Genomic DNA, 12,911 nt, shown 5'->3' with positions numbered 1-12,911 from the left:
TCATGATATTTAAATAGAAAGTTTTAATAACCCCATATATTTCATAACACTGACATCTTTATGAATCACTATCCGCATGCAAATACAACTATTTACATCTCGTGAGGAAATCTGTTAGACTTACAGGATTACTGTGAGGGTGCTGGGCCGACTTCTTGCACTAAAGCGAAGAAGAACAATTTTCACTCTTATGGCTGATTTATATAACCACACGAATAAGAGCATACACAATTATACAGCTTTCCTAATTGCACATCTTCCGTTTTTTGACCTATTTATAATTTTTAAACTACACCTTTTCTTCCATCCATGCTGTTTGGCAGATAACTCCCAAGGTTACCATAAAGTTATGTTTTTCTCAGTCCATTTGCACTCTGTCAAGCGACAGTTTGGCCTGCTTTGAGACAGCCTAGTCCAGCGACAATTTAAAACCTTCTTTAACAGGAGACGCACCTAATTTCCAAACAGCAGCAACATACAGGCTGCACAGGAGATGTGCACAGGAGATGAATAAAGGCATTATAAAGCATGCATGAAGTAGACGTAGGTCTTTCTAAAACTCCAAAGAGGAAGGATAGGTTTTGCAGGAAAGTCCGTGGCACGACATTACCTGGAATCATTGCCTAATAAGCTCCGAAGTAAAACGTCAGAACTAAAATAATAATAATAATTTAAAAAAAAGAACTGCAACAACATTAAGCCGTAGTCCTTGTGTCTAAATAAAAACAAATGTTACAGTGCTCAAAGACAGCCATTCATTGCATTCTGTCAAACGTGACGCATCGCAAGGAGCACAGTGGAGACCGCAGCCACGCACACTCTCCCTCTCTTCCCGGGCGGGCACCAGGACGAAACGGGGAGAAAGGAGCTTTTTCCGCGTATGGGAGGTCCCACGTGACGTCACACGACACATAGCGTGGCAGAGGAGCAGTATGGTGCTCCCAAACTTCATGCTTCTCTCAAGCCAGCCAGGCGTGTCCCACTAGCAGCTCGTTGTTCTCATTAGCGCAGCTTCATGCGGAGAAAGATAGAGAGTGGGCAGCGAGGTGAGCTGCTTCAGTGTTGGGCTGCCATGTCTGCCTTCATGCTCACAGGGCACAATGGCACATGCAAAGGTGAATGAATGCATGTAAGGCAGTTTGGTGATTAGGATCTAAAACTGTGTTACTAAAAAGCAATCCTCTATGTTCATCTTGTCAGCATCAGATTTGTTTCACCAGGCAAACCGAGTTGGAAAGTAACACAGTAGACTAACTGCATTTACTCAAGTAGCCTTTTCCATTTGCTGATTAGACTTCACACTATTTTAGAGGCAGATATTGTAGCCTACTTTTTATTCTGTTACATTTGTTTAATAACTTTAGTTACTTTTCTGAATCAGATTTATAAAACAAAACGTAAATTCACAGTAGTACTTCAAATTATAAGCATATAAGTTAAAATGACTCCACTTTTACCAGCTGCAACAATACGTCATGTATAATGCATCATAATTACAATCCAGTAACATGATAGGTAGATTAATGGGAATATTCCTTGTGAATACTGGAATAAACATCTTTGGCACTAAGTGATTGTGTAGAAAACTGGCAAAAGGTTTATTATTTATATTTGAACTAATACAACACTTTATTATATTCTAAAAGTGCTTCTGTCTACTGGAAACTGTGCACTCTCTAAACTCACTGTACACTGCAGCAGAGATGGCATCTTCATCAACTGCCCACAGACCCAAGAACCATTCTACAGCAAGAACATCAAAATAATTACAACAATTTGTTGACATAGTTTGTAACACAATATCTAACAAATTAAATGTACGCTATACTACCAGGTATGACCAAGAAATGGGCTAGTTTTTGTAATTTGAGTGAACTGACCCTTTAAACAGCTCTAATTTAGGCGTTATTTTATTGGCCACAGGGGGCAGTACTGAGCCCATTAATGTCATGATATTAACAAAAGGTCTACCATAGTCAAGCCACACAAAACGGAGGTTGATGATCTGTTGTAAGTAGATCTATTTCCAAACAGTACGTTTTGAGTGTACACAACAAACCCGTTTATGACTGGGGGCTGACAGATGAGTTATCAACTTTAACTTGCTGTTAAATATACACGGAAAAAGACGGGATGGAGGGTTAATCACCAATCACGTGCTCTGCACTGAAAGGGTTCAAATCTGTACCATGCCGTCGTACCTCAAAGTAGTATTAACACCTTTAGCACTGCCACAAATACACGGGTAGTTTAAGACACCAATCAGTTTAGCTCAAAAGTTAAACCAGCCTGTCTGTAAGCCACATACCCAGCTAGTGTTTTGTAGAGACACACTATATGCAATACAGTGTGTATATAACACATGTTCTTATTTGGTTTAAGATGGTGGTCAGTCGTGGTCTCTCAGGGCCACTGCCCTGCTTGTTTAACTATCCCTGCCCTACCTACTGCTGATTACCTTGATCAGGTGTGTTCAGTCAGTCAGAAGCTGGAAGATACCAATTCACTTTTTCTTTATCTAAGATGGTATGTTCCAGCTTCTGACTGATTGAACACACCTGACCCAGGTATGGCAGGGGCAGTAGGAAAACAAGTAGGGCAGAGGTCCTCCAGGAGCAGGATTGGCTACTCCTGTCTTAGGTAAACCTCCAATAAATTGCAGAATTTAAACACCCTGGATTAATAGCTAGGTTACTTAAGCCCACGTAGTCAAATGAAGCATTTACATTAAGTACAACTGACTCTCTCTTTGATATATCAGCAAGCTACTTCTGTCATGACTCTTCCTGTCCACCTGGTGTATTTATTGAAAACAGATGCTGATGGTCTTATCTGATATGTCATCCACTTTATTTAAACAAATAAGTTTTGCTCAAACGGATGCCAAGTAGTAGACTATCACACATAGGGGAGGAATCTCACACTGTCCTCCAAACACCACCAACAGCACAGGGACTTTATTAGTAGCACACACTTTGACTGTGCGCTTCCGCAAAGCGGTCAGCTGATCGAGAAAGGCACACGGAAACAAAGTCAGTTGGAAATCTGTGGTAGATCCCCAAACATTACCGTTTCATGTTGACAACAGCTGGAGTCTTGCGTGGGCAACATTTTTGATACAAGCTCAGATTGCTTATCTAAAAGGAAACAAACAAACAAACAATGAGTGCGCTGTCATCCAAAGTTATGACACACAGCGAGTCGGTCGCTATAAATGGGACTCAAGTAAGTTTGTTTTAGAAAGCGTTTCTATCGGATTTGAACTATCCATACTTTTATCACCAAGAGTCTTCCGGTTGCTAAATGTGTGCGGCTTTTGTTTATTTACTCGAAGTCACTGGTGTCATATGACAAACTGTAGCTTGTGCGTTACAGGCTTGACTTTCACTGATGCAGTTCCTCCTCCAGACTGAATGGCGAGAATAATGCCGCCAATTTAAAGCAATAGAAAGTCACAAATAATAACAATGGTAGTAATAGTGCAGGGTAGTAATCTATGTTGAAAATGCAACATGCAGTATGCTTAATGACGTCAGGAAGTCAAAAGGATTTATTTTGCTCTTGCTAAATGAATAGTATGACAGTTAAAGTTCTTACTGTATGGTTAACTAATAAATTACATAGCATCCATTGTCATTCAGAATAATTCAAATGATGATCCATCAACATTGTTTTAAAGGTGAGATATTCTGAAACAAGTTTCTCTCTCTCCCTCTAACTCAAAGGTTTCCTACATCGGACATGACTGTAAGGACATTCCAGACTTCCTTGGAGACACATATGGCCAAATTGCAAGAAGGTTGGATCTGAGCTTCAATCAGCTCAGGTAGGCACCTGGATGCATGCTGTATGCTGTCAGTCTCTCTCTCACTTTGTTACCGGGAGGCATGCATCTTTATATCAGGTGCAATTGAACGTGTGCCCTCAGTCGGTAGGTGGTCATAGTGTGATCACAATATCAAAGAGCTGAATGAGTGTTAGAGTTGGGCTGGTGCCACGCTGGGGCAGGATAAAAGGCGTGATCGATAAATGTGACATGCTAATTCAGGGGGCAAATAGAAGAAAACGCTCCTCTTTCAGGACATGAAGGAGCACCTCGTGGCAGCTGCTTCAGAGGGGGCTGCCATTTCAGCAGCAGGACTAGCATAGTTGATATGGCAAGTTTAAAGAAAGGGGATGATGCTTTTGTTTCTGAGCTCTTTTCCATGAAGCTGTCTCAACAGAGGCTGCTTTTTTTTTGTTCCAGATTATTGTCTGGAGGCAGTTGTCTGTGCTGGAGATGTGAAGTCCTCAATTAAACTGATTTACACTGTGTAATATTTCTAAACCTTTCATATACACACAGAGCGGTCGGAAAACTCTGTTGGAGTTAATGGATACATCCATGAATTTAACTTAAGGCAGGTGTGAGTGCATTTAACTGTGAAAATGAAACATGTTACATATATTCCCAGGGCGTTTACAGTACATGACCTACTGACCTAATATTTACTGTATTGATGTATTTATGGTTTTTTGTGGTATGGAGCGCACCTTTACCATGTGGTAACAATAGGAAAGATGATTTCACCGTTCACTTGCAGTATCTGGTGGACTGTGAGTAGTTGTCTTAATCTGGCTTTAGAAAAAGATGTAAATCTGAATCGGTGCTTTAACTGGTCATTATTGTTGTCCATTATATTATAACTCCTGTGTCCATGGTACAACCTACTTGCATAGTAGATTTTTTTTTTTTTTTATCCAACTGAAAAAACCCTTATGTGTTGGTCTTAGCGGGATCAAGGTGCACATTTCTTGCCCTTGAACCAGTCACATTAAGGACTTGATGTTTAGAATCAAATATTTATGGCTTAGATATTACTAATTCATTATTAATTTTCAATTCAGCTAATCTCAGATGTCAGATATCATTACTGAACTTCAAAGGATGGCATGGGCAGAGAAGTGGTAGTAATCAAGTGGTACACGAACCCTTTGGGGCTCATATTGATTGATGGTTCACTAGTGGGCAGAGCGATCTGTTACATAGTGCTTAATCCTTTTCTCCTATAGACGGCGTGTCTAGAAGGTGAAAGCCTGCCTACATCAAAGATGTGCAGAGAGAGTTATTGTAAACATTTCTTACGTACATCTCCTGCTGACTTTTTAAACCTTCTACATGTTGTGTTGTGAAGATGCATACACAGACGTTTGTTAAATGTATTCAGTGAGTCTTTCTGACAGCTCCCAATATAAGCTGTTTCCATAGCTATTAAGTATACATTACTGACCTGCCATGTAGTCAAGCTGTTACATCTCACACACACACACACACACACACTCCAGGCTTATGTATTTACCATTCTCTCTTAAACTCCTTCTTTGTTGCTATTGCCTTCTGTAGGTGATTACATGATGAGATATAAAGGTCGTGTGTGGGGGGGAGCTGTGAAATTTAATAAGCAGCTCAACATGTGATAATGTTATATACTAACCAAGGCATAGCAACACCCCCAGTAGTTTTGATCCCCATAAGAATGCAGCTAATAGACACTCAGTTAAAAGGTGGGAAGATTTTTCTTTTTGAACACAGTATTTCTGCCCCTGAACTCTTTCTTCTGTACGTGGTACTTATACTTTTAGATTGTACAACTTAAGAAAATATGATTAGTTTTTGTGTCACTGGCTAAAATAAATGTAAAGGCACCCTTTTGCCCTTGTAGTAAAGAAATGATTCATCCACATATCAAATATATTTGATACTTAAGTTATTCTGATGCAGTATTTTACTGGCAATATACTGTATTTTTCCACAACTGATGAGCTAAATGATGTACCATGCTTCTCTAACTAAGTGTAAGACAGCCTTTAATACCAGGACAAAGACAGTATTAAAGTAATGTTGCAATAAAACAATATCCAAAATCCCAGATTATGTTAAATATTATATCTCCGTTTTATGTATATCCCCTATATCCAATATTGAGGAATATATGAATGGAAATTTTGTTGGGCATTTTACAATACATGTCATATAGTAGAGACAATTGTGTATGGACACCATGACCTCGTTTCAGTGCCAGCTTAAACAAACCAGGTGTAAACAGACGCATGTTAGTGAAACTTACTGGACTGCCTTCAGCATCGTGCACTTCTTCATGCTGCTTGACTCAAATTGAGAGAGAGACATTGCCAGAGATTGTTGTTGCTAATATGTTTATTTCTGTCAGCTCAGTTGACAACACTCATCCAGCAAACTGACAATGAGTCACAATGAGAAGCGAGGTACTGGCACCACCTTTAACTGAGTCCTGTGTGTTTTTCGTGTGCGTTGCGCATATGTTTATGGTTGTGTGGATGTTTGCTTGCATGCGGTGTTTGTGCATCTGTCTCTGTGAGTATAACTGTGAGTGGCTGGGCAGGTAATGGCAGGATGAAATTATGGTAGCGGGCTGTCACACCCACACCTCTCCCTCTGTGTGCTGCAGTGTCAGACTGTCTCATCAATGTGTTGAGAAGTGTGGCTTACAGTGAGATTTCTGTCTCGGGACGGGCTCGGGTGGTATTGTCGTCCACTTTGTTCCAGGTCAGGTGTGTACACAGTGCAGTGAGTGGGCATGTGCTGTGTTGACATGATTCCCCTCTGACTTTTGCGCATTTCAGGTGCCTACATCTGTTACATGCAGTGCCGTTGCCCTGGACGCATGAGGTTTGAGGGGAGACATGCCTGTGAGTCACAGGGAGAATCCCAACATAGTCTCAATAGTGATACCTTTCTTTGGACATCTAATATGGCGTCTTGATAGACCAGTCACATTTGTGCATTGACAGCTGTTGTGAAACCTTAAACCTAACCTGGAAGTTGCGCTATTTTACTTAGATCAGTTTTACCCGGTTAGAGTTGTGTGTTTGTTACTCGCATTCAAAATTGTGAAATTTTGGCTGTATCATAGTTCGTAAGTAGCTGATTATTCCAAATGATCTGCATTTTTCCTGGCCATGTTTAATGTTACAGAAATGCCATCTACTGTATAGCAGATCTTTATCAATGCAAGTTGCTTAAAATGTGCAACACAGGAGAAACACCTGTACAAAGTATTTCATTACAACTAATAATCCCCACCTTTTGTCGTTTTTTCAGTTTTTATTGTGATTGAATCAGCGAGTTTGTGATTCAGATGATGTGGCTGTGTATTGTATTGTGGCCATAAGACCTGTACTGTGTAGTCACTGTGTGCTCACTCACATGCAAATCTAAAATGAGGAGGAATCAACTGATTAGTTATTTGACTATAAATGATTTTTGTACAGTAGTACTTTGTCAAATCTTATACATGATTGAACAGGTGTTGTTGATAGCACAGTTTCTAATTAGCGGGGTTCTGTTGTGTTACCGCGGTCTCTTCAGGTAACTACTGATGCATTCAGAGGAAAATCACAAGTTACTAAAGTCCTAGGGACAAAAACCTGAGAGCTGCTGTCTTTAAGTTTCACTTGTTAAACTATCAGCTTGTTAAGTAGTGATACATTCTGTTTTCAGGTCCAAACTTTGGTTCATTCTTCTCAATTCAGCATGCCACAGTGTTGTGTTTCCCGTTGTTTCAATAGACCTGAAGGAAAAAATCACAGATCAGCTGTCATTTCATCGCTTTCTTTGTGATGAGAAGTAGAAAAAGAAATGGCCACAATTGATTAGACAAGTCACCGTATTCTTATGCTAATACTTGATAAAAATAAAACTTCTGAAGGTGCACGGCTGCCTCATAATGTTGCTGGTTAGTTGGATGAATTTTAAATAAATGATTAAAGTAATGGTAAATGGTAGGATCCATTAAAAACAAGTTAGACATAGAATATGATACATACACACAGTATGGAATAAATGTACTACGACGTGTAAGAGAGCAGAGTTATGATGCCACCGGGTAGATCAGCTACACTGAGTACTGTATGTGAGTCGCAAAGATTTCCAAAAATTTTTTTTTTTTTTTTTTTCTCTGATGCCTCACTAAAAAAGATGTTATTGTGTAGAAGGTGACAGGCTGCACCATTTGGGTCTGGGGGAGTTTGGACCTGGAATCAAAACGATACGCCACACTTAATAAGTGGATAGTCCAGACTCTAAGTATTCCAACATAATGAATATTACATTATAGAAATTGTTGTGTGGGAGATATGGTCCGTTTAACGTGTATGCTGAATCACAAGGCCCAAACATAAAATATACACTGTCCAAATACTTAAGGTCTGCACTGTTAGTGGGGTCATGTCTTATACTATATGATTGAAGACCAGTGAAAAACTGACATTTACTCTTTCATATTGAATTATGTGTAACAGATGTACCCCTGACATTATACTCTAAAATTGTAATTTACCCTGCCATTAAGAGGGGGCCAGATTGGACTTTTATATTACAAATAAACCTTAGCTTCGGCTACCTATGTATGTACAGTATGTGTGTGCCTTGTCTGATGGGGTATGTGCTCACCCAGGCTATGTTGGCGATGGCAGGCGTTTTGCATTTTAATGACAAATCAAGTATGCTAACTCGCATTTTAAAGCGAAAGTGCTCTAAATGTCGCCCGGCTGTCAGAATGAGATGTAGGTAGTCTGATGGAAAGAGAACAAAGGAGACAAAGTAGGGAGGCTTCATACACTGAGAAATGAAATAAAACCTTGTATGGCCTGTCAGCTGTGTCGTTTTATATTCATATCTAAAGAACATTATAGTATTACTCCACCGTTCATTCCTCACTCATCTGTCTCTCTTAATTCATCACAGGAACTGCTCTGTCTTTCAACTTGCTGTATGTCAACACAGGAAGGGGCTGGCTAATTGACAAATAAGTGTCACAGGCATCAAGTGCTCCTCCTCGATCCAAGCTAGGTAGACTGTGGCTGTTTGATGGTGAGGGGGAGGGAGGGGACTGTTATTGGCAGAAGCCCAGTAAGAGGCATTAGGCTGGTCCTGGAATGAGAAGTGACAATGGGAAGAGAGCCTGTCATGGTCTTGCCTAAGTGTTCAATCTGCAGAGATGCTGGTATGCAGATAAACTGTCAGTTAGGAGGAAAGGATATAAAACATTGGCAGTATGAAGTCCTCAAATCACTTAACTGGTAGTGCAGAGAGAGAGAGAGAGAGAGTGTGTGTGTGTGCCTGGTAATAGTGGTGGCGTACTCTGTACTGCTGAGGAAATGTATTCCATATCCGATCTATCAGACCTGTTTAGGCCGATGTTTTCAGATAATCTGATCTGTGTCTCATAAATTAAGGAGGATGCAGATCTCTCCCAGCCCTGAGAGATTTAAACCAGATGAGAGGGACAAGGTCTGGCAGAAAATAACTTATTCATATTTCGTAGCATTCTATGGTATTGCAAGAAATACCTTTTTAACTTTTACTGAGACATTTTTTAAATTATGTACTACTCTTGGGAAAGTGATGGAATGACATAGTGCTAAACATGTTATGCTTAATGGATGACTTGTCTTGTTCCTCCATCTCTCCAGTTCGAGGTTGTATCAGAATTTTCTTTTATGTGATTGCTCCAAACACTTTTCTTATTGAGGGCCACCTGAGAGCCTGAGTCACTGCGTCTTAGAGAGATAAATTGTTCTGTTTATCAAGATCATATGTGTGATATGTGATGGCACAAATCAGTGACATGAGTTTATATTTTGGACAGTCTCAATTGTAACATCGTTGGAAAGATCCTTAAATGGTTAATTAAATGACTTGACACACAACCTCACGCTGCATTAAGACAATTAGGACTGTCATCTTCCTTGTTTTGCTAACATAACTAATTTGGGACTTTCTGGAAACAACCTGATCTTGGATAAGTGGAAGAAAATGGATGGAATGACTTGGTTGTACGGTTATATCTTTAAATGCTATCGCACACCGAAACCACATTGTCTTGCACCTGTGGATGGTTCATTGTTTTGTTTTTGTCTTTTCTGTGTGAAGCAGTGTATCTTAACTTAAGCTAAATTTGATTTAAATTTCCTTGGACACCAGGGCCCATATTTATCAAGCGTCTCTACATTTAGGGGTGGAAGTAAGAGCAACTTTTCTACCAAGATGTAGGAGAGATCCAGAGGTACCCTAACCACAACCATAAGACCACAGATTCAGTGACATCAAGGAGTAGCATCCAACATAATCACTTCAAGTTCTGACCCTGTGATTTTTTTTAAATTGAGGATCAATTTATCCTTGAGCTCTTTCACGCTCAGTGCTTTTATTTTGGCACACCATATATACAGGATGTGGAGTAATCACATCCTGGCAAAAGAAGTAAGAAAATATTTGTCACATACATGACATCCGTTATCTATACCACTTATCCTGAAGGGGGTCGCAGGGGGCTGGAGCCACCATACATGACATATTTCTGAAACTATTTCTTTACAAGCCTTGTTTAAGGAAGCTGAGTATTGTGAGCAACAGACTTTCCGGTGACATGGTGTAACTGTTCCTGATGTTACCCACAGCATTGCACAAGTATACTTTGTGCAACTGATAGTTACTGCCACTAGATACCTGTCAAGATCATCAAGTTACAGAGAATAAAGAGAAACTTTGTCTCTGTTTTGAGATGTTTACTTAACTGATCAATGACACTAGAATAGCATGGTGCAGAAGTTGTTTAGGGTTGTGAGCAAATTTAGTGAAAAGACCAGAAACAAAGTGCATTAGTCAGTCTGTTTGCAGAGTGTGGTGTGTCTTTAATAGCTTTTGGACAACAGTGGAGCTCTGAGCCGTAAACAGCTGGGCACTGTAATCTTAACCAAATGTTACTAAAACAGAAAAAGTGTTGCAGTTGTTGAGGACTATTTTCAATAGTAGGTTAATACACATTTGTTTCTGTGGATGAGTATTTACAGCAGGAAAGTGTAGGTAGGCTGTCTCGAGATGGACCACAGCGCCCATGCTAATAAGGAAGGAAAATCCAGTATCACCCATTGCAATAGTGTGGTTTATTGGTGTGTTTTAATAGTTTTTGGCAAGTGAAGGCAGTGGTGGCCTCAAGGTTAGAGCAGATAGTCAGTGGCTGGAAGGTCCCTGGTTTAATCCCTGCATCGGTAGGGTTAAAATCTGGGTGGGGACAGGTGACGAAAGCAAACGCTTACCTCACCCTTATCATCACCACTGTGGTGTCCTGGAGCTGCTCTGTGAAAAAGAGAGGTGGCTTCTCAGCGAACCAACCCTATCAAACTGTGGCTACACAAGCAGTGCTTATTAGTAGGATCAGTTGGTGGTTTTACTTCATTTGTTTGGGTTTTTATAGCTTTTTTTTGTCAGTAAAAAAAAAAAAAAGTTGAATATTGCCAGCCTTATCCACTAAGACAGCCGTCATCTTTCAGCTGTACTTTCGTTACCCTGAGTATAGCATATTAAGCATAAATCTTTATCTCTGTTAAAACACAACAAAAGCCCACTGAAACATCTGTTAATCACTGTCAGGAGCTGCCATCGGCCTTCCAGAGCATCCCACAACCTCCTCTCTCCTTCAATATAAGGCCATCTTGTGGTTTAGGATTCTGAATGGAATGAAACATCTTTATGTTCCTTTTGTTCACTTTATATATACTGGCCAGTGATGCCATTCCTTTTATGACTGCGTCACATTTTTTATTGTGTATCCCAAGATGGATGGCGTGCCACTGACACAGAGATTTACAGGCCTTCAGCTTGCAGTGGCAGAGCTTTAGAAGGGCCTGCTGACATCTAGCCAACACATTGGAGGAGGAGAATAAAAGCTGACATTTTATTGGCTCTAAGAGAGAGAGTGAGAGAGAGAGAGAGAGGAGTTGAGTTGGGGGAGGAAGGAAAAGAGATTCTGTTTCTTTACTTTATGTTTTTCAGCACTGCCAGCTGTCATGGGGGACCTGGCTAAAAAGAGGGGATTTATTGAGTATTATTTAGAAACTTGTCAGTGGTAATGACTACAGCTATGATTTCAATTATCACCCACTAAATATAGCTACATTCACTGCCTTGCTGGCCATAATGAGCCGCCCTGACATCATTTTTCAAAAATTCGATACTATGCTATTTTAATATTTTATGTTGACCGCCGATTTAATTTTCCTCCCTGGTGCTTGGCATGTGGCACGGTCCCACTTCCTCATGCGCAGTTGGATAGTCAGAGCTATTGAGTTCCAAGCTGTCCCAGGGATATATTTTTTTCCATTGACAGAAATCCAATTAGTTTTAGTACACAGTCTGGCTGAATAAAACGACTCTTAAAATGTACAATACATTTCCTTAGCATTTTAGGAGAGCCCAATGGATCTTCATGATTTGACCTGATGGGGTGAAAGTGGACAAACTCCTTTTCTGTTTTGACAAATGAAAAAGAAGCTTTCCATGCATCTTACTCATTTTGGTAGACATAGCAGAGTCTTTTGATATTGTGTAAACAGCTCATGTACCGTGTATGCACTGGCTAAGATCTTAACTCTCGTACATATTTAAACACTTATTAAATACTTTACAACTACTACACAGATTCTGCCAAAACACCATGTAAATAAGGGAGAGAGAACAAGTCAGATGTATAATTAATTAGTGACATGTTTAGTTAAGTAGATGATTTGGGGAGAGTTAATGGGCACTCAAGTTTTGATGTGAGGGTGTGCATTTTAAGTGAGCATTAAAAGGGAGATGATTAGGACTGGCACTCGCCTGTCAATAACAAGCTTGCTGCTTGAAGTCGATTATGTGAGTGAATTTCAATATTGTGAAGCCCTTTCTTTTCTTCAACCCTCTTCCTTCTGTCACAGTGGTTTATAAATGTATAACTACAGTACACATGCAAAGTCATTTAGGATACCTGCCGGTGATTAGGACCTCTCTGTATGAGCGTTTTCTCAAAAAAAAAAAAAAAGGGCACTGACTTATGTTTGCCACCAAAACTTTT

The 12,911-nt window shown here is 40.0% G+C and overlaps 1 protein-coding gene across 2 annotated transcripts in view; it reads left to right on the top strand.

Moving 5' to 3' along the window:
• The first annotated feature begins 2,753 nt into the window (after nt 1–2,753).
• The window catches only part of lrmda (leucine rich melanocyte differentiation associated), a 195,674-nt gene continuing 185,516 nt past the window's right edge, over nt 2,754–12,911 (top strand). For both annotated transcript variants that reach the window (XM_020603238.1, XM_020603237.1), the window contains exons 1-2: nt 2,754–3,225; nt 3,726–3,826. In XM_020603238.1, the coding sequence (XP_020458894.1) occupies nt 3,163–3,225; nt 3,726–3,826 (164 nt within the window). In that variant the 5' untranslated portion in view covers nt 2,754–3,162. The remainder of the gene's footprint in view (nt 3,226–3,725; nt 3,827–12,911) is intronic.

Source organism: Monopterus albus, unplaced genomic scaffold (assembly GCF_001952655.1).
Source record: "Monopterus albus unplaced genomic scaffold, M_albus_1.0 scaffold60.1, whole genome shotgun sequence".
Classification (NCBI taxonomy): Eukaryota; Metazoa; Chordata; class Actinopteri; order Synbranchiformes; family Synbranchidae; genus Monopterus; species Monopterus albus.
This window is presented reverse-complemented; position numbering and strand designations above follow the sequence as displayed.